Source organism: Vipera ursinii (genome assembly GCF_947247035.1).
Source record: "Vipera ursinii genome assembly, chromosome: 2".
Lineage (NCBI taxonomy): Eukaryota > Metazoa > Chordata > Lepidosauria > Squamata > Viperidae > Vipera > Vipera ursinii.
This window is the reverse complement of record NC_139513.1, coordinates 12,339,185-12,361,440: the sequence shown is the minus strand read 5'-3', so window position 1 is coordinate 12,361,440 and position 22,256 is coordinate 12,339,185. Positions and strand designations below refer to the sequence as shown.

Below are 22,256 nucleotides of genomic sequence, written 5' to 3'. Positions count from 1 at the left end.
AGTAAACATTGGCAAAAAAACGACATGCGAGCCAGCCGTGTGCTGCAGCTGCCAGAAAAGCTAACACAGTGCTAGGCTGCATTAACAGAGGGATAGAATCAAGATCACGTGAAATGTTAATACCACTTTACAAGGCCTTGGTAAGGCCACACTTGGAATATTGCATCCAGTTTTGGTCACCATGATGTAAAAAAGATGTTGGGACTCTAGAAAGAGTGCAGAGAAGATGAACAAAGATGATTAGGGGAATGGAGGCTAAAACATATAAGGAGCGGTTGCTGGAATTGGGTATGTCTAGTCTAATGAAGAGAAGGACGAGGGGGGACAGGATAGCAGTGTTGCAGTATCTCAGGGGCTGCCACAAAGAAGAGGGAGTCAAGCAATTCTCCAAAGCACTTGAAGGCAGGACAAGAAGCAACAGATGGAAACTAACTAAAGAGAGAAGCAACCTAGAACTAAGGAGAAATTTCCTGACAGTTAGACCAATTAATCAGTGGAACAACCTGCCTCCAGAAGCGCTGAATGCTCCAACAATGGAAGTTTTTAAGAAGAGACTGGATAGCCATTTGTCTGAAATGATATGGGGTTTCCTGCCTGAGCAGGGGGTTGGACTAGATGACCTCCAAGGTCCCTTCCAACTATTATTATTATGATGAAACTTTTATTCATTAAACATGAAACTCAGTCAACTGAACACTCAAATTGACTGGCACTAATGGTTGACACGGGCTGCTGCCAGCATCCTCGGTATCAACCAGGTATCTCCTTAAAATGTAAGATGTTCCAAGTGGTGCAGTTTTTTGTAGCTTTGCTGGAGTTATTGCAGGAAGCTGCAATTACTTTATGTATTTTGCAAAGTTTTTGGACATAGTTCCCAGTGCCCCGATGACAATAGGTATGTATCACTGTTACACGTTTCATCCATAATCGTGCAGTTTCGATGGCCAGGTCACGGTATTTCATAATTTTTTCCAGTTCTATTTCTTCGACTGTGGCATCTCCTGGTTCAGCGATATCAATCAACTGTACGCTTCGGTTCTCTACAATTGCGATATTTGGCGTGTTGTGTTCCAAATGCGATCTGTCTGTATTCGGAAGTCCCACAAGATCTTCACCCTCTCATTCTCTATTATTATTATAAAACTTTTATTCATAAAACATGAAACTCAGTCAACTGAACACTCAAATTGACTGGCATTAATGGTTAACACGGGTTGCTGCCAGCATCCTAGGTATCAACCAGGTATCTCCTTAAAATATAAGATGTTCCGAGTAGCGCAGTTTTTTGTAGCTTTGCTGGAATTATTGCAGGAAGCTGCAATTTCTTGATGTATTATTATATTGTTATTATTGTTATTATTGTTATTATTGTTGTTGTTGTTGTTATTATTATTATTATTATTATTATTATTATTATTATTATTATTATTACTACTACTACTACTACTACTACTACTACTACTACGGGACACTACAAATAGCCACAAATGTGGGCCGGTTGCCAAATGCCCAAAATGCATGATGTGACGGCAGGAAGGGGCCACTATTGGAACCAGGTGTTTAGTAATCTTCATAACTTTGAACAGTTACTAAATGAATGACTGTAAGTCAGGGGTCTTCAAACCCGGCCCTTTTTTGACTCGTGGACTTCAACTCCCAGAATTCCTCAGCCAGGCACGCTGGCTGAGGAATTCTGGGAGTTGAAATCCACGAGTCAGAAAAGGGCCAGGTCTGAAGACCCCTGGCCTATACCGTTTCAGACAAATGGGAATTAGGGAGGGGGAATCATCTTCGGAGATGAGATGGACTTCTCAGCCGCTTCCAGCCTGACTTCAAGGTCACTGCACCCTGAGGAAGACCTTGCACCTCAGTGTTCTCAAAACAACCTTGCAGCACCAAGTGGTGGCAGTGGTCTGGTGGTGGTGTTGGGTTTTGGAATGAGACAAATAATAATAGTAATAATAGTAATAATAGTAATAATAGTAATAATAGTAATAATAATAATAATAATAATAATAATAATAATAATAATAATAATAATAATAAGAAGAAGAAGAAGAAGAAGAAGAAGAAGAAGAAGAAGAAGAAGAAGAAGAAGAAGAAGAAGAAGAAGAAGTAGTAGTTGGAAGGAACCTTGGAGGTCATCTAGTCCAACCCCCTGCTCAGGCAGGAAACCTTATACCATTTCAGGCAAATGGCTGCCCAGTCTCTTCTTAAAAACCTCCAGTGTGTTGGAGCATTCACAACTTCTGGAGGCAGGTTGTTCCACTGGTTAATTGTTCTAACTGTCAGGAAGTTTCTCCTTAGTTCTAGGTTGCTTCTCTCCTTGACTACTTTCCATCCGTTGCTTCTTGTCCTGCTTTCAGGTGCTTTGGAGAATAGCTTGACTCCCTCTTCTTTGTGGCAGCCCCTGAGATACTGGAACACTGCTATCATGTCACCCCTCATCCTTCTCTTCGTTAAACTACACATACCCAATTCCAGCAACCGTTCCCTATATGTTTTAGCCTCCAGTCCCCCAATCATCTTTGTTGCTCTTCTCTGTACCCTTTCTAGAGTCTCGACATCTTTTTTACATCGTGGTGACCAAAACTGGATGCAATATTCCAGGTGTGGCCTTACCAAAGCATTGTAAAGTGGTATTAGTACGTCACTTGATCTTGATTCTATCCCTCTGTTAATGCAGCTTAGCACTGTGTTGGCTTTTTTGGCAGCTGCAGCACACGGCTGGCTCATATTGAAGTGATTGTCCACTACGACTCAAGATCCCTCTCACAGTTACTACTGTTGAGCAAGGTACCACCTATACTATACCTGTGCATTTGATTTTTCCTGCCTAAATGTAGAACCTTACTTTTTTCACCGTTGAATTTCATTTTGTTAGATAGTGCCCAGTGTTTGAGTCTGTCCAGATCCTCCTGTATCTTAAGCCTATCTTCTGGAGTGTTGGCGATTCCTGCCAGCTTGGTGTTGTAGTAGCTTTGTACTTTGTGCAGGACCGTTAGATTCAGCCTGTCTTTACTGCAACCACTGTCTCCCAGTAGAAGTTCTTTTGATTATCCTTAATGGAGTCAACAGTCCTGCTTACCTGAGAGGATTAGCTGGGGCAGGTCCTGTGGTACATCAGGGAATCTCCCTTTAGCCTACTCTTTCCCATGAACTTAGAAAGAGGGGGGTCTTCTCAACTATGCCCCCCCCATCTCCCATCCCCAGCAAAGCCGGTGAAATATGGGTGGTCCTCCACTTGGGTCAAAAATTTCTGTTGCTAAGCAACAGACAGTTGTGAAGTGAATTCAGCGACCTTTCTTGCCACCGGTGTTAAGTGAATCACTGCAGTTGTTCAATTTGTAACACAACAGTTAAGTGGATCTGTCTCCCCAATTAATTTTGTTCGTCGGAAGATTGCAAAAGGTGATCGCATGACCCCGGAACACTGCAATTGTCTTAAACTACGAGTCAGTTGCCAAGCGTCTGAATTTTGATCATGAGACCGTGGGGGGTGCTGCCATGGTCGTTAAGTGTGAAAAATGGTCACGAGTCCCCTTTTTTTCAGTCACTTCGAACGGTCCCTAAACGCACTGTTATAAGTCAAGAACTACCTGTACGGGTGGTCCTCGACTTACAACCTGGAATTATGGTTGTTATGTTTTTGCAGTCGTTAAGTCAAAGAATCAAAGAGAACTTTCCAAGCCAAAACTTGGGACTCAAGACAGTAGACTGATGGAAGTTTTCTTCTAGCCAAGACTTTGTCGACCTACCTGGGGAGCATAATAACACTCGGTGTGATATTATTTATTGAACTTGTATCTCACCTTTTATTATGTTTATAAATAACTCAAGGCAGCAAACATATCCAACAAGCCTTCTTGCCCCTATTTTCCCCATAACAACAACCCTGAGCGGTGGGTTGGGCCGAGGGAGTGACTGGCCCAAGGTCACCCAGCTGACTTTCATGGCTAAGGTAGGACTTGAACTCACAGTCTCGTGCTTTCTAGTCTGGTGCCTTTGCCGTTAGACCAAACGGTCTTAGCATTAGCTAGTCTTTTTTTTTAAATAACCTGAGGCTTACCAGATGCATTCACTTCAAATCCCAGAATTCCTAACTAGCAGGGGAGGCCTGGAAACGACAGAGCAATATTTCCCCAAGGGTTCCAGGTGAAACGAAGGCCATGCAAGACAGCCTCGTATGCGGCATAGATCCTTGTCGTGTTTTTTTTATTTGGTTGTTTTTGGTGGGGGGGACATCTGTCTCCTATGGTATCTATTTGGCTAATCCAACCTGACAGAATCGGCAGGCTCCAGGTTCCTTCAATTAACCCAGGGGTCTCTAAACGTGGCAACTTTTAAGACGTGTGGACTTCAACTCCCAGAATTCCTCTGCCAGCATACCTCAGCATGGCTGGCTGAGGAATTCTATCGATCCAATGCCATATGTGGAGACCCCTGGATTAAACACTGCCGCCTATTGGGACCCTGGAAGGGCATCTTCTCTGCCACAGCATCTGCCCTCTAGGCTAGGCCAGGGGTAGGCCGCCTTGGCTCTTTTATGACTCGTGGACTTCAACTCCCAGCATTCCTGAGCCAGCCATGCTGAGGGGAAAGGGAGAGGTTTCCAAGCTGAGCCATGCTGGCTCAGGAATTCTGGGAGTTGAAGTCCACGAGTCATAAAAGAGGCAAGGTGGCCTACCCCTGGCCTAGGCCGCTTTATGACTCGTGGACTTCAACTCCCAGAATTCCTGAGCCGGCCATGCTGAGGGGAAAGGGAGAGGTTTCCAAGCTGAGCCACGCTGGCTCAGGAATTCTGGGAGTTGAAGTCCACGAGTCATAAAAGAGGCAAGGTGGCCTACCCCTGGCCTAGGCCGCTTTATGACTCGTGGACTTCAACTCCCAGAATTCCTGAGCCGGCCATGCTGAGGGGAAAGGGAGAGGTTTCCAAGCTGAGCCATGCTGGCTCAGGAATTCTGGGAGTTGAAGTCCACGAGTCATAAAAGAGCCAAGGTTGCCTACCCCTGGCCTAGGCCGCTTTATGACTCGTGGACTTCAAGTCCCAGAATTCCTGAGCCGGCCATGCTGAGGGGAAAGGGAGAGGTTTCCAAGCTGAGCCATGCTGGCTCAGGAATTCTGGGAGTTGAAGTCCACGAGTCATAAAAGAGGCAAGGTGGCCTACCCCTGGTCTAGATTAACGCTCCCCTCAAAGGCAGCTCATATCCTACTCCTGTCAACTCTTGAAGACTTGGCTCTTTGTCCAGGCTTTTGCTTAGGGTGGTTCGAAGCCTCTAAGCCAGGGGTCTTCAAACTGGCTGGCTGAGGAATTCTGGGAGTTGAAGTCCACAAGTCTTAAAGTTGCCAAGTTGGAAGACCCCCCCTACTCTAAGCAGCGAGTGCCTATTTTTAATTATAGCCCGTTTTTCCTCACCTTGTGTTCCTCCGTCTTTGCTGTTACATTATTTTACCGTTCTTTGTGTTTTTAACTTTCTGACCTGTTCAGCGACTTTGGACTCATCTTCTTGCAATGGCAAATTTTAAGACTACCAAATGACAACCTCTGCCTGTCCCAGGTCCTTGGGAAGGACTGGGTAAGTGGACAGAAAATGCCAAATCAGTTTAAGCAGTCCATCTGACTGTGCGATCAACCATAATAACCTTAATACTTCCATTTGAATACACAACTTTCCTAGTTGATAAGCCAGCGGGCCTCAAACGGAAGCCGGATGGCCATATGACAGAGATAATAATAATAATAATAATAATAATAATAATAATAATAATAATAATAATAATAATAAGAAGAAGAAGAAGAAGAAGAAGAAGAAGAAGAAGTAGTAGTTGGAAGGGACCTTGGAGGTCATCTAGTCCAACCCCCTGCTAAGGCAGGAAACCCTATACCATTTCAGACAAATGGCACGCTGGCTGAGGAATTCTGGGAGTTGAAGTCCACGAGTCAGAAAAGGGCCAAGTCTGAAGACCCCTGGCCTATACCGTTTCAGACAAATGGGAATTAGGGAGGGGGAATCATCTTCAGAGATGAGATGGACTTCTCAGCCGCTTCCAGCCCGACCTTGACCTTGCGGCACCAAGTGGTGCCAGTGGACTGGTGGTGGTGTTGGGTTTTGGAATAAGACAAATAATAATAATAATAATAACAACAACAACAACAACAAAACAATAATAATAATAATAATAATAATAATAATAAGAAGAAGAAGAAGAAGAAGAAGAAGAAGAAGAAGAAGAAGAAGAAGAAGAAGAAGAAGAAGAAGAAGAAGAAGAAGAAGAAGAAGAAGAAGAAGAAGAAGAAGAAGTTGGAAGGGACCTTGGAGGTCATCTAGTCCAACCCCCTGCTAAGGCAGGAAACCCTATACCATTTCAGACAAATGGCTGTCCAGTCTCTTCTTAAATGCTCCAGTGGTTCCTGCACTGAGAAGAGGGTTGGACTTTAGGTCCTCTAGGGACCCTAACAATTCCAGGACCCTTACCCAAAGAATCTGCGTCCCCATCCTCCTCCTGCATGACTTGCCAGAACATGGTCTGCTGGCCCGGTTGGATCGGGGTTGGATCGACCACATTCAATGAAACGCCAGCATCTTTCAGGTCCAGGAGATCCTGGAAATGGGAAAAAGTCACTTGCAGAGCATGCGTGTGCATATCGTTCCATGATTATCAATGTCTACAAAATAACGTATGGCATTTGGCAAGGATAAGTGTAATAGGATGCAGAAAGAGAGATGATGGGAGGGAGGGAGGGAGGAAGGAAGGAGCGGGAGGGAGGGAGGAAGAGGGAGAAGAAGGGAAGGAGAAAGGAAGGAGGGAGGGAGGGAGAGAGGAAGGAGGGAGAGAGGGAGGAAAGAAGGAAGAAAAGAGAAAGGAAGGGAGGGAGGAAGGAGGGAGGGAGGGAGGGAGGGAGGGAGGGAGGGAGGAAGAGAGGAAGGAAGGAAGGAAGGAAGGAAGGAAGAGGAGGGAGAGAGGGAGGGAGGAAGGAAAGAAGGAAGGAGGGAGGGAGGGAGAGAGGAAGGAGGGAGAAGAAGGGAAGGAGAAAGGAAGGAGGGAGGGAGGGAGAGAGGAAGGAGGGAGAGAGGGAGGAAAGAAGGAAGAAAAGAGAAAGGAAGGGAGGGAGGAAGGAGGGAGGGAGGAAGAGAGGAAGGAAGGAAGGAAGGAAGGAAGAGGAGGGAGAGAGGGAGGGAGGAAGGAAAGAAGGAAGGAGGGAGGGAGGGAGGAAGGACGGAGAAGAAGGGAAGGAGAAAGGAAGGAGGGAGGGAGGGAGAGAGGAAGGAGGGAGAGAGGGAGGAAAGAAGGAAGAAAAGAGAAAGGAAGGGAGGGAGGAAGGAGGGAGGGAGGAAGAGAGGAAGGAAGGAAGGAAGGAAGGAAGGAAGGAAGGAAGGAAGGAAAGAAGGAAGGAAGAGGAGGGAGAGAGGGAGGGAGGAAGGAAAGAAGGAAGGAGGGAGGGAGGGAGAGAGGAAGGAGGGAGAGAGGGAGGAAAGAAGGAAGAAAAGAGAAAGGAAGGAAGGGAGGAAGGAGGGAGGGAGAGAGGAAGGAAGGAAGGAAGGAAGGAAGAGGGAGAGAGGAAGGAAAGAAGGAAGGAGGGAGGGAGGGAGGGAGGAAGGAAAAAGGAAGGAAGGAATAAAGGCAAGAAAGGATACAGCCTTTTTGCACACACAAACACATATTCAGCATTAGAAGCCCAGTACAGGCTTAAACTTTTTTAAGACCACATCAGATCCGTCAAACTGACAACTGGAAATACTTCCGGCAAGATACACAGCTATTCACAAATCCTAGACTAAAATGATTATCCAGTTTGCGCATCCCATGGCTCCAGCAACTGGGCTAATGCATGAACTCTAGCAGACCACGGGCCAGTATTTCACACAAACATGCCCACACAAGGTATGCTCGAGTTACGATGGTTAAGTGCGACTGGAACTCTCTTCACTAAACGATGCGGTCGCGCAGTGTGATGTCACGTGACGGCATCGAATAGGCATGCCCGTCAGGCCCTTCCCATTGCCCTCATTAGCTGAACCCCACCGGCCGTTAGGCGAGGACCCGCCCCAATCCAAGCCACTTCCAGCTTGATCCATCCCAGTCCTGAGGCTCAGTAGGATAAGGAATTGCCCCCCCCCAGTTCCCCCCCATCTCTTCCCTTTCAGCCATCCTGCACAATGGCAGCCCTCAGTGGCAGTGAGGGGGCTTGAAGTAGAGGCCCAAGGCAGGGGTAGGCAAGCTTGGCTCTTTTATGACTCGTGGACTTCAACTCCCAGAATTCCTGAGCCAGCCACGCTGAGGGGGGAAAGGGAAAAGCTTCCAAACTGAGCCATGCTGGCTCAGGAATTCTGGGAGTTGAAGTCCACGAGTCATAAAAGAGCCAAGGTGGCCTACCCCTGGCCTAGGCCACTTTATGACTCGTGGACTTCAACACCCAGAATTCCTGAGCCAGCCACGCTGAGGGGGAAAGAAAGAGGTTTCCAAGCTGAGCCATGCTGGCTCAGGAATTCTGGGAGTTGAAGTCCACGAGTCATAAAAGAGCCAAGGTGGCCTACCCCTGGCCTAGGACGCTTTATGACTCGTGGACTTCAACTCCCAGAATTCCTGAGCCGGCCACGCTGAGGGGGGAAAGGGAGAGATTTCCAAGCTGAGCCATGCTGGCTCAGGAATTCTGGGAGTTGAAGTCCACAAGTCAAAAAAGAGACAAGGTGGCCTACCCCTGGCCTAGGACGCTTTATGACTCGTGGACTTCAACTCCCAGAATTCCTGAGCCGGCCACGCTGAGGGGGGAAAGGGAGAGGTTTCCAAGCTGAGCCATGCTGGCTCAGGAATTCTGGGAGTTGAAGTCCACGAGTCATAAAAGAGCCAAGGTGGCTTACATCTGACCAGGGCCTTCAGAAGCCGCAGCCAGCAGCCACCAGGCCTCTAGTTCAAGCCCCGAGTACCGCTTCAAGCCCCCTGTCACAACCAGCCTCCCGAGCATCCCGGTTAAAAGCCTCAAAAACACCCCACTGCCCTGGGTCACACAGGCACTGCTTTACACACTTTGCTAAATTACTAATTCCCAAAACACTGTCCAACTACCTAATACCGGGGTTCCCAACCAGGGGTGCTCGCACCCCCCCCTCAGGGCGCGAGACGATATTCCAGGGGGTGCGAAAACTTGGGGATTTTCAAAATTGTAGTGTATGTGCATGATTTGTTGCCGTAATTTCAAACTTTTGTAAGGGGTGCGAGAAGACATCAGAAGCGTTCCAGGGATGCGGGGTGTAGAAAAGGTTGGGAGCCGCTGACCTAATAGGACTGTATTGTTATTATCCTTCACATCCTTGCTATTGCCTATTCCTTATCTTCTTATGACTGTAACTCTATGGCAGGGGTAGGCCACCTTGGCTCTTTGATGACTCGTGGACTTCAACTCCCAGAATTCCTGAGCCAGCATGGCTCAGCTTGGAAACCTCTCCCTTTCCCCCTCAGCATGGCCAGCTCAGGAATTCTGGGAGTTGAAGTCCAGGAGTCATCAAATAGCCAAGGTGGCCTACCCTTGCTCTATTGTGTGTATCTTATGGTTTATATTGTTTTATTTAGTCTCCTAGTGTAATTTATGTTGATGGCTTATTTAGTATATGCTATGACCATCACTGAGTGTCTGTATCTTATGATTTATGATGTAAAAAATCATTGCGGTGACATATGGTCACCGCGATGTAAAAAAGATGTTGAGACTCTAGAAAGGGTACAGAGAAGAGCAACAAAGATGATTAGGGGATTGGAGGCTAAAACATATAAGGAACGGCTGCTGGAATTGGATATTTTTAGTTTAATGAAGAGAAGGACGAGGGGGGACATGACAGCGGTGTTCCAATATCTCAGGGGCTGCCACAAAAAGGAGGGAGTCAAGCTATTCTCCAAAGCGCCCGAAGGCAGGACAAGAAGCAACGGATGGATATTGATCAAGGAATGAAGCAACCTAGAACTAAGGAGAAACTTCCTGACAGTTAGAACAATTAACCAGTGGAACAACCTGCCTCCAGAAGTTGTGAATGCTCCAACACTGCAAGTTTTTAAGAAGAGACTGGACAGCCATTGGACTGAAATGGTATAGGGCAGAGGTCTTCAAACTCGGCCCTTTTATGACTCATGGACTTCAACTCCCAGAATTTCTCAGCCAGGCATGCTGGCTGAGGAATTCTGGGAGTTGAAGTCCATGAGTCATAAAAGGGCTGAGTTTGAAGACCCCTGGTATAGGGTTTCCTGCCTGAGCAGGGGGTTGGACTAGATGACCTCCAAGGTCCCTTCCAACTTGATGATGATGATGATGATGATGAATGTATTTTATCATTACAATTGTAATTTTATGACTTGTTGCTTGTATACGCACCGAGAGCTTCTGCACCGGAAACAAATTGGCACTTGGCCAATTAAGAATTCTAATATCCTTCAGCCCAATTTTTTCCAAAGGACCCTTCTCTCTCTCTCTCTCTCTTTTTTTTTTAACGTGTCTTTTGCATTTGTTCATCCGAAATTTCACCTACCTTACTAGGAGAAACTTTATCTGGTTCCCTTCCCTCGGGAGGAAGCAAGGAGCTGGAACCGCCAGATTCTTTATTTCCATTATCTTTAAAAGACAGAATATATATAAGGAAACAAGAAAATACATTACTGAGGAAAAACTGAGTTGTCCCTGGCATAAAAACCTCCCATCGGCAAATTAGAAACAAATTTGGGTTGCCTTGTCCAACTCGCTCCATTTTTTTTTGTTTGTTTGCAGGGAGGGAAAAATCAAACTTCAAACTCTCTTCAGTTAGTTCAAGGAACATGGTCACTCTTCTCCAGCTATACAGTGGTGGTCAAAGTAGTGGAAACCTTTTGGGAAAAGTGTACGGTAGAAATGCCACCTTTGGTTAAATTTTCACCAATTTTTCTTCTAATTTCTTTACAACTGGAGCCTTGTTCTCTGATTTTACATCGCTTTCTGGGCAACCGGTCAACTCTTTGCACCGTTCCTTTAATTTTATTACGTTTTACAAGCTCACTAAATGAAAGAACACAAAAAAAAAACCCCAACCAACTTGATGGCGATCGCATAACACACTGACAAATGTCCTCTTCTCAGCTTCAATACATGACATCCGTACCTGAATCCTGCTGTGATCTGATTGGCTCACTGCCAAAACAAGGTGACACCTGATTGGCTCTCTATGCGGCTCATTGGCTACAATCAGATGAAGGGAAAGCTACCTGATATCAACCTAAGCAAGTTGTCTTTCCTTTTTCTGGTTATTTGGCTGCAACTTTTCACAGAAGACAGTAGAGATAATTGAACACACTACGCTGCATTACATTCTTGATTAAATTATCTTTCCACTGATGTATAATTTTATGGTAAAAGGTAAAGGTTCCCCCGCACATGCGTGCTAGTCGTTTCCGACTCTAGGGGCCGGTGCTCATCTCCGTTTCAAAGCCGAAGAGCCAGCGCTTGTCCGAGGACGTCTCCGTGGTCATGTGGCCGGCATGAGTAGACGCCAATGGCGCACGGAACGCTGTTACCTTCCCACTGGAGTGGTCCCTATTTTTCTACTTGCATTTTTACATGCTTTCGAACTGCTAGGTTGGCAGAAGCTGGGACGAGTAACAGGCACTCACTCTGTTACGCGGCACTCGGGATTCGACCTGCCAAACTGCCGACCTTCTGATTGACAAGCTCAGCATCCTAACCCACTGAGCCACTGCGTCCCTCTGAATTTTATGGTACTAACTCCAAAAAAGGGGTGTTATTAGCCCTCAAACCTCAAAAATACACTTTTTCCCAAAAGGTTTCTACAATTTGGGCCGCTACTGTAGATCCAAGACACATCCCCACGAGCTGGTTCAAATACAATGCTAAGCCTTGGCTTCTTAACCAAAGTTAAGAGTAAAGGTTTATAAAATAATGCTTTTTATTTATAATATTGGCTCATTAGCACAACACCCAAAGCCTTTTTATAACAATTTTTTAAATACATATAAAGTTTTCTAAATGGCCAGCAACAGGGCACGCACATTGTGCTAACCCAAAGCTGAACAAACTGGAATAGTGCTCAGTGTGGGGGCTGCCTTACTCAGTCACACACGCACGTGTAATGGTGGTTTAGTGGGTTTATTAATATTCCCGGGAAATTCCCTTCATCAAAAAACCTGGAGGTGTCCCAACTAAGTTCAGCCAAAAAAGCAGAGCAATGCTAGTCCACAGAGCAATGGCCAAAGAATCCACAAGGCACTTGAAAAGTTTCCCAAACAAGATAAACCCTCTAAACCACTAGTGTGTGTGTGTGTGTGTGTGTGTGTGTGTGTGAGCGGGACAGCTTTGTGTGATTTGAAGACAGCCACTGTTCTTTGAGGAAGACCCATCTTAACTTTTTTGACGCCTGCCCCCATTATGGAAGCCCCGGCTTTAATGCTTGTCATTTCCTTACCCAACAAATGGATAACTCCATTATTGTTCTGTTTAATGTCTTTATAGATCTCTTCCTGGTCAATCTTCAAAGTAACCCTCTCTTCACCCAGGGAACTCTTGGTGATCGTTTCCTGCGGTGGCTCCTAAAGAAGACAGGAGAATCCAATTTTGGATCAAAACAGGATTATTCAGCTGAAGCGTGAAAAATTCTGCCTACTGGGCACCAAGGCCTTTTCTGCAAGTCGTCCCCACTTAACGACCACTCATGCAGTGACTGTTTGAAGTTGCAATTGAGTCAAACGAGTGGTACAGCCCAAAGGCGCTTTTTCGGGAGGCAACTGGCCTTCCTTGTGCTTTCTTCGAAGATGTTTCGCTTCTCCTCCAAGAAGCTTCTTCAGCTCTGACTGGATGGTGGGGAATGAAAGGATTTATACTCCTTGCAGACAGCTGTTAATTTGCATTCTTTTAAGAGAGTTGCTGAGGTCACTCGGGGGTTTATCTGTGCCCTCAGGGTCACCTGAATCAGATAGATAGATAGATAGATAGATAGATAGATAGATAGATAGATAGATAGATAGATAGATAGATAGATAGACAGACAGATAGACAGACAGACAGACAGGAGGGTGGGTGGGTGGGTGGGTGGGTGGGTGGATGATAGTGAGAGAAAGATGGATGAATGGATGGATGGATTAGATAGATAGATAGATAGATAGATAGATAGATAGATAGATAGATAAACCTTTATTGACATTTTTTAATGTGGGCACAATGGCACACATTAAAAATGAAATTTATTTGTTTCCTCTCAAAGTATATACGTACATAAAGGTAAAGGTTCCCCCGCACATGCGTGCTAGTCATTTCCGACTCTAGGGGCCAGTGCTCATCTCCGTTTCAAAGCCGAAGGGCCAGCGCTTGTCTGAGGACGTCACCGTGGTCATGACTAGACGCCAAAGGCGCACGGAACGCTGTTACCTTCCCACCGTAGTAGTCCCTATTTTTCTACTTGCATTTTTACGTGCTTTCGAACTGCTAGGTTGGCAGAAGCTGGGACGAGTAACAGGCGCTCACTCTGCTACGCGGCACTCGGGATTCGACCCGCCAAACTGCCGACCATCTGATCGACAAGCTCAGCGTCCTAACCCACTGAGCCACCGCGTCCCTATATACGTACATAACACACATTTAAAACATACTATTAGAATGGAAATGGGTGTGGAGCCTTCTTGGAAATGCTGAAAGGACTGAGTTGTAAACTGGAGATAGATGAGGTCGTATCCCTCCCCCTCTGTTGAGAGGAGGGTGTTCAGTTTTGACACAGACGGCCTCTTTGACCTCTCATTCAAACCAGCGGTCCCCTCTGTCCAAAATGTGGAGACTTTGCTGTCTTCGAAAGAGGGGCTTTTGTCTTTTAAACGCAGTGGTATATATCATAAGAGTAATCGTAAGAGTGGTGTAACCGTTCCTCAATATTCCAGCTGCTGTACCACCACCACAGTCATGTGTTCACAATCTGGGCGCTTGGCAATCGGCTCGCACCTACACAATGCTTGCAGTGCCCCACGGTCATGTGATTCCCATCTGCAACCTTCCCACAAGCAAAATCAACGTGGGAGCCAGCCGACAAGCTTGCAAGTTGCGCCCGCTGCCTTTTCTCCTGAGGAGCCCTGTGGCAGAGAACTCCGCAGCACACGTTTGTGCAGCAAACACCCCCTCCCTGGTGTGCACACATTTAAGACCGAGTACACCCTCGCCTCACTCTGTAGTGCCTACCCGCCCGCCGGCCTGCTTGCAAGACGTCTGGGACTTGCAACGTCCAGCTGGCTTCCCCACTGACTTTATGGGAAGCTGGCAGGAAGTCGCCAGTCAAGGGAGGTCCTCGCTTACCAATCTGTGATTTTTCACTTACCAAACGGCGGATGGTGGTTTTGCCGTCACTAGGCGATGAAGTCATGTAACGTCGTACTTTACGAATACATCATTTCGCGATGGAAATGCGGGTCCCAATTCTCGTCATTAAGCAAGGACAACCCATGCTAAAGCTTAACTTTGCCTAACTTTTCACACCCCCATCCTGCAGAGAAGGTTCAAATATTACAGGCTTGCCACCTCCCTACCTTAACCTCTTGCTGGCTCAACAGGAAATTCTCTATCAGGGCCACCGCCTGGGAACAGGTGTCCGGTCCTCCGGCTCGGATCCAGCTCTGGAGCTCCAGTGGGAGGCTGGCCAGGAACTGCTCCAGGATCAGAAGCTCCAGGATCTGCTCCTTGGTGCGCCTCTCCGGCTTCAGCCACTGGCGGCAAAGCCTCTGCAATTGTCCGTAAACCCTGCGTGGGTCTTCAATCTCCTGGAAGCGGAACTGGCGGAAGTGCTGCCGTTGCAGCTCGATCCTGATGGCTTCCCCTCTCAAGATGGCCGCCTTCACTTTCCCATAGTCCTCCTTGTCTCTTGCTTCTAGGCCACTGAAGGCCCGCTTTGCTTCTCCGCTCAGGGCTGGCAGGAGCCGAGGCACCCACTCGCCCTTGGGCCACTGGCAGGCTTGGGCCACGTGCTCAAAGGAGACCAGGAAAGCCTGGGGGTCATCCCAAGGGGTGTTGCCCAGCACTTCAGAGTCCTCCTCCCATCCCACGTGGGGACACGGCAAGGTCTTCAGAAAGTCCCGCCACTGGGTTTTCCAGGGTTGGTGCTGCATCCCTCGGAAAGACTCTTGTTTGATTCCTGGTGACAGCTTCCATCCTAAGGCCTCCGTCTCCGTGCATTTGGGAAAATCCTCACTGCAGGCTTTCCTTACATGATCCAAACTGTCTTCCCCTTGCGGACTTCTAGATTTTGGCTCCATGTCTACCCCAGCTGTCAAACAACCAGTTTGGAACTGGATCGCTTCTTAAAAACGCCCGACTCCGATTGAGCTAACTGGAGGGGGAAGCCTTTTCCCACCTTTTTTTTTTTTTTGTCAAATGCTCGTTTGAAATCCAAGACACATTTTCTCCTCTGGACTGGCAAGAGTGGAACCCCAAGCTCGGAGCCGGTTAGTTTCCAGGTTACAGGTGACGCTGTGAAGCCCTTGCCCAAATGTTGACCGTGTTGAGCTCTCTTGATTTGCAGAGGGAACTCCTTCCTAAACAAACACAAACCAAACAGAAGAAAAAGTGTGATATATGCAAAAAGAAAAAAAGAAAAAAATAAGAAGAGAACTTTAGGGACCACCTCAGTGGAGAGAAGCAACCTAGAACTAAGGAGAAACTTCCTGACAGTTAGAACAATTAATCAGTGGAACAACTTGCCTTCAGGAGCTGTGGATGCTACAAAGCTGGAAGTTTTTAAGAAGAGACTGGACAGCCATTTGTCTGAAATGGTATAGGGTTTCCTGCCTGAGCAAGGGGTTGGACTAGAAGATCTCCAAGGTCCCTTCCAACTCTGTCATTCTATTCTATTCTATTCTATTCTATTCTATTCTATTCTATTCTATTCTATTCTTATTTCTATTTCCATTCCATTCCATTCCATCTTCATTCTATTGTATTCTATTGTATTCTATTCCATCTCTCTTCATTCTATTCTATTCTATTCTATTCTATTCTTATTTCTATTTCCATTCCATTCCATTCCATCTTCATTCTATTCTATTCTATTCTGTTCTGTTCCGTTCCGTTCTATTCTATTCTTCTATTATATTCTATTTCTATTCCATTCCATTCCATCTTCATTCCTATTCTATTCTATTCCATGCCATTCCATTCCATTCCATCTTTATTCTATTCTATTCTATTCCATTCCATCTCTCTTCATTCTGTTATGTTCTATTCTATTCTATTCTATTTCTATTCCATTCCATTCCATCTTTATTCTATTCTATTCTATTCTATTCTATTCTACTATTCTATTCTATTTCTATTCCATTCCGTTCCATCTTCATTCTATTCTATTCCATTCCATTCCATTCCATCTTCATTCTATTCTATTCTATTCTATTCTATTCTATTCTTCTACTCTATTCTATTCTATTTCTATTCCATTCCATTCCATCTTCATTCTATTCTATTCCATTCCATTCCATCTTCATTCTATTCTATTCTATTCTATTCTATTCTATTCTATTCTATTCTATTCTATTCTATTCCATTCCATTTTCATTCTATTCTATTCTATTCTATTCTTCTATTCTATTCTATTCTATTTCTATTCCATTCCATCTTTATTCTATTCTATTCCATTCTATTCCATTCTATTCCATTCTATTCCATTCTATTCTATTCTATTCTATTCTATTCTATTCCATTCCATCTTTATTCTATTCTATTCCATTCCATTCCATTCCATCTTTATTCTATTCTATTCTATTCTATTCTATTCTATTCTATTCTATTCTATTCTATTCTATTCTATTCTATTCTAGTAACACAGTAACCAGTGGTCTGTATTAAATGGTGGTTTATATTACACTATCTACAAATATACACTAGGAACAAGATACGTACACGTGGCCATTCAGCAAAGCCCAATACAGGGCAATTACAGCAGGAAACAGGATGAGAGAGAAAGACTCCAGCAAGGCCTTCCCTTTTATACTCAAGCTCTTAAAGGGACAGAGACTCCCGATGAGTCATTCCTAACATTGCATCATTCATCTCACATTATACCAGCTGGTTTGCTTCTAAATCATTACCCTGACAAGCTTTATATGCTGAAAGCTCTAATGATGGAAAAGGCAGAAGAAAAGAGATGAGCAGGACCAACAGCAGGATGGATGGATGGACGGATGGACGGACTCAATTACAGGTAGCCCTCGACTTACTGTCATTCATTTAGTGACCATTTAAATTTACACGGGGAATGGAATTAGTGACTTACCACATTTTTTTCACACGTGTGACCGTTGCAGCAACCCCATGGTCACATGATCAAACTCTGGACTCTTGGCAGCTGGCTTGTATTTATGACAGCTGCTGTGTCCCCAGGAGTCCCGTGGTCCCCTTTTGCGACCTTCTGACAAGCAAACTCAAAGGGGGAGCCAGGTTCACCGAACAACCCACATTACTAACTTAGCAACTGCAGTGATTCACTTAACAACTGTGGCAAAAAAGATCATAAAACGGGGCAAAACTCAATTAACAGCTGTCTTGCTTAACAACAGAAGTTTTTGGGCTCGTAATTGCGGTTGCGAAACCAGGATTGTCTGTACGGTGGCAATTGGAGAATATTGGGAGAGCTGAAGGACCAGGATGGGGGCAGATCATCACTGAGATTTTAATTTAATTTAATAATTTAATTTGTATACCGCCCTTCTCCCGAAGGACTCAGGGCGGTGAACAGGGCAATACACAATAAAAATAGAATACAAAAATTAAAAAGCCAATTAAACAATTATGCCCATAAAATTAATACATATTAAAATTAAAACTATTTATAAAAACCCAACCCCCTCCCATCAGACCAGGCCAGGTTGTTCGAAAAAGAAAGTTTTGAGATCGCGCCGGAAGGAGCGAAGGTCGGGGGCCATCCGGAGCTCAACCGGTAAGCGGTTCCATGATCTATCTATGGGACTACTAGGTGTCCACAACAGCTTAATGGAAAACAGTCATCCTAATCATTAATTAATACCTTAATTTGTTTATGGATTGTGTCAAGGTTCCCACAAATGAACTCTTCAAAGAACTCTGAGGCGTTGTTTACCTTAAAAGTCTTTATTAGAGCAATATAACATCGGCAATGCTTGGTTAAAGCCGAAATCTGGAATCCCCTCCCCTGAGCACAGTAATATATTAAAGCATAGTTCCCTCCTTTGCTTAACCGTCATAAATCACATTCTCCAATTAGTTTGAAAGGTAAGTTTTCCCTCCTTAGCATAACCCGCCAGTTTGTAGGGCCTCTTGTTACATACAACCTTGAAAATGCTCTGCTGCTATGTTATTATGTCTAACTAATCCCCCATGCATATTCTTACTTCCCCGTCCCATCTTGGTCTAACTTTAACTCTAAAAGTGATACACAAGTAGAAATATAAAATAACTGCTTCTTCATCTTTTGTCAAAGCAAGAACATCCGATGTTAGCAGCGTTGACACATTGTTCACTAGGTGCCTAGACTTACATAGGGGGTCCTCGACGTCTGACTGAAATGGAGCCTGCCCATTACTGAGGTAAACCATGATGATCATAAACAGGGTTGCCACATAATCAGACCCATTTTTATGACGTTTTTGCTGCGGTCACTAAGTGAACGCTGTGGTCACAAAGGGAACCCATTACATACCGTGGATCTTTTTTTGCCAAAAACATGGAAGGAAGTGACGGTTTTCAGCAAAAACGTCGCAAAAGGCGGTTGTGTCAGCACAGGATACTGCAAATGGCTGTAAATGAAGGCTGGCTGCCCTCTGCCCACCACCTGGTCACATGACTGGGGCAGGGGTGCAGCCGTCACAACTTTGGAACATCATAATTATTTCATCATAACTTCAAACAGTTGCTAAGCGACCGGTCGTAAGTCGAGGACTAACTGTACAGAGCCCATATCAATTTTCAAAGTAAATAAATAAAATTTAGGGGGAAATCGGAAGAATTACCTTAGGTAGCTTGATCATCTCGCTATTTAAAAGAAACTCACTTAACAACTGTCTTCCTGAGCAACAGAAATTTTGGGCTGAACTGTGGTCGTAAGTCGAGGACTATCTGTATGGGGCATTTTTGCGAATAGCCAAAGCAAAACTGTCATAAAGTCATGCTCATGAGACTGCAGGACACAGCAAATGCCTGTAAATGCGGGCCATTACCTAAGTGCCTGTAATGGCGGAGCATCCATCAGAATTGGGTTGTAACTAACTATTGGGGATTCCATTGAAAGTTTGAACGGTTGCTAAGCAACCGGTTGTAACTCAAAGACTACCTGTACAATTACCCTCCAAATGCAGTCACAGTTTCAGAAGGCCAAAGACCCCTAGCTCCTGGCTTCGTAGCTAGGTGGGCAGCAAATAAATGTTAGTTAGTTAGTTAGTTAGTTAGTTAGTTAGATAGATAGATAGATAGATAGATAAAAATAAAAAATAAAAAACAGGGTTTTTAGTGCCCCAGAAATATTAACAGGCCAGAGTAATTTTTCTGCCTCTCTCCCTCTTTTTATTTAAAAATTCGCACAGAGCAGAAGACATTTTTCTCCTCAGAAGGCGTAAATGAATTTAGCTCATGGATAAGCACATTTCAAGATACATTTCCATTGTTTTTCTAGTTATTGATCTTTGGGGGGTCAAGTAACTATCTCCAAATGTGACAAAAGACTTATCTCCACAGATTTCCTCTTTCCAAAACAGCCAAGAAATTAGAACAATCAAAGAAGTAGTTGAGGGAAGGCCAAATGTTAACAATTTAACCAATTGCCAACATTACCTAACCAAAAGTATCATAGGAAGGTAATTCAACCCTGCAGTTAAAATAAACATCCTTATGGAAGCTGTGGAAAAAAGGCCGACACAACCTTAAATCATAGGAGTTTGCCTTTACCCGCGGCTACATAAACTTATCCTTTATGGCTTTTAAATCATAGTTCAGATTACTACAGTGGAAGATCACGCTCATTATTCAGCACAGCATTATTAAACACACCCTAGTTAATTAAGACTAGGTTCAAATTATGTTTCCAGGACAAGAGAGACAGAGAGAGAAAAGGGATTGTTTCTATCTTGATAAGTGCCCAGAGTTGTGTTTTTCAATGAGTGCAAAGCTTTTAAATAAATAAATGATTGTTTTAAATAAGGCGCTCTAATTCTATTAGGTACAGAATAATAGGCGGTACCTTGCTCAATAGTAATAACTGTGAGAGAAACCTAGGAGTCCAAGTGGACAATTACTTAAACATGAGCCAGCAGTGTGTTGCATCTGTCAAAAGCGCCAAGGCTGCATTAACAGAGGGACAGAATCAAGATCGCAAAAAGTGTTAGTACCACTTTATAAAGCCTTGGTAAGGCCACACTTGGAATACTGCGCCCAGTTTTGGTCACCACGATATTAAAAAAAAATATGTTGAGGCTCTAGAAAAATGGGAGAGAATAGCAGCAAAGCTGATTAGGGGACTGGAGATTAAAACATAATAATAATAATAATAATAATAATAATAATAATAATAAGAAGAAGAAGAAGAAGAAGAAGAAGAAGAAGAAGAAGGAATAATAATAATAATAATAATAATAATAAGAAGGAATAATAATAATAATAAGAAGAAGAAGAAGAAGAAAAGAAGAAGAAGAGGAAGAAGAAGAAGAGGAAGAAGAAAAGAAGAAGAATAGGAAGAAGAAGAGGAAGAAGAAGAAGAAGAAGAAGAAGAAGAAGAAGAAGAAGAAGAAGAAGAAGAAGAAGAAGAAGAAGAAGAAGAAGAAGTTGGAAGGCACCTTGGAGGTCATCTAGTCCAACCCCCTGCTCAGGCAGGAAACCCTCCTATACCATTTCAGGCAAATGGCTGTCCAGTCTCTTCTTATGAAGAACGGTTGCAGGAATTGGGGTAGGTCTAGTCTAGCGAAAAGAAGGACTCAGAATCAGAATAGAATTGGAAGGGACCTTAGAGGTCTTCTAGTCCAGCCCTCTGCTCAAGCAGGAGTCAGGGTGACACGACAGCAGCGTTCCAATATCTGAGGGGCTGCCACAAAGAAGTGGGGGTAAATCTAGTCTCCAAAGCGCCCAAAGTCAGGACAAGAAGCAACGGATGGAAACTAACTGAGGAGAGAAGCCACCTTTTTTTTTAAAAAAAGGAGACATTTTCTGAACAATTCATTAACGAAAAGAGTTGCCTCCCAGAAGTTGCGGGTGCTCCAACACCGGAGATTTTAAAGAACAGATTGGACAGCATTTGGTCTGCAAGTGGGATAGGATTTCCGGCTTGAGCGGGGGGGGGGGGGGGGTCGGGTCAGACTAGAAGACCTCCAAGGTCCCTTTCCAACTCTGTTATTCTGTTAACGGAGTGGGAGATGCCTGATTTCACCCAGGATTCCCCTAGTCTCCGGGACATCTAAATTAAAGGACTTCATTCCCTCCCCCTACCCCCGCTGCCTCCTTTTGGGGAAACGTTGCTTTCTCCGTCCCCGAGTCTAGCCTGCAGCCCAGGGCATAGGAGCCTTGGTGGAGCAGTGGGCTAATGACTCCTTAAGTAACACCAGCTGCCTGCAATTAGTGCAGGTTCGAGTCCCGCCAGGCTCCAGGTTGACTCAGCCTCCCATCCTTCCGAGGTAAGTCAAATGAGGACCCAGATTGTTGTGGGGGCAATTAAGCTGACTTTGTAATAATGCCGCTTGGGGTGTGTGTGTGTGTGTGTGTGAAAGCCCTAATAATAAGCAGGCATATACATAGAATGAAGGCTACTGCTAAGCACATTGGTTTGCGCTTAAATTGTAAGCCCGCCCTGAGTCTTCGTAGAAGGGCGGGATGTAAATGGGATAGAAAGAAAGGAAGAAAGAAAGAAAGAAAGAAAGAAAGGAAGGAAGAAAGAAAGAAAGAAAGAAAGAAAGAAAGAAAGAAAGAAAGAAAGAAAGAAAGAAAGAAAGAAAGAAAGAAAGAAAGAAAGAAAGAAAGAAAGAAAGAAAGAAAGAAAGAAAGAAAGAAAGAAAAAAATGAATTTCCTCGTGGTCTCCACTCCAAGCGTTAACCACGCCTCCTCTCTTGCCGGCTTTCTAGCCCGGCGGCGGCCGGCTCGGCCAGCGGAAAGCAAAGACGGAATGGCGGACAACAAAGATTAACACACACCACACACACACAGACACAGACACACACACACACACACACACACACACACCCTCCCCGCCGCCCTTTTGTCCCGCGAAGGACCTTTGCAAAGGCGGGAGAAGCGCCAAGCGGG

General features: G+C 44.8%; 2 protein-coding genes across 3 annotated transcripts in view; one reads left to right on the top strand and one right to left on the bottom strand.

The window, feature by feature from the left end:
• Positions 1-22,256, top strand: part of LOC310636470 (uncharacterized protein) — a 356,270-nt gene that overhangs the window by 81,785 nt on the left and 252,229 nt on the right. The gene's annotated exons all lie outside the window — the stretch shown is intronic.
• LOC310636483 (uncharacterized protein) overlaps positions 1-22,256 on the bottom strand; it is a 34,381-nt gene that overhangs the window by 11,828 nt on the left and 297 nt on the right. Inside the window, exons 2-5 of one of the 2 annotated variants that reach the window (XM_083356373.1) lie at positions 14,539-15,540; positions 12,438-12,561; positions 10,518-10,600; positions 6,477-6,603 (exon numbers count right to left, since the gene is read on the bottom strand). In XM_083356373.1, coding sequence (XP_083212499.1) covers positions 6,477-6,603; positions 10,518-10,600; positions 12,438-12,561; positions 14,539-15,261 — 1,057 coding nt within the window. In that variant the 5' untranslated portion in view covers positions 15,262-15,540. Of the gene's footprint in view, positions 1-6,476; positions 6,604-10,517; positions 10,601-12,437; positions 12,562-14,538; positions 15,894-22,256 lie in introns of those variants that run through there. The other variant, XM_083356372.1, reaches the window with a different exon arrangement.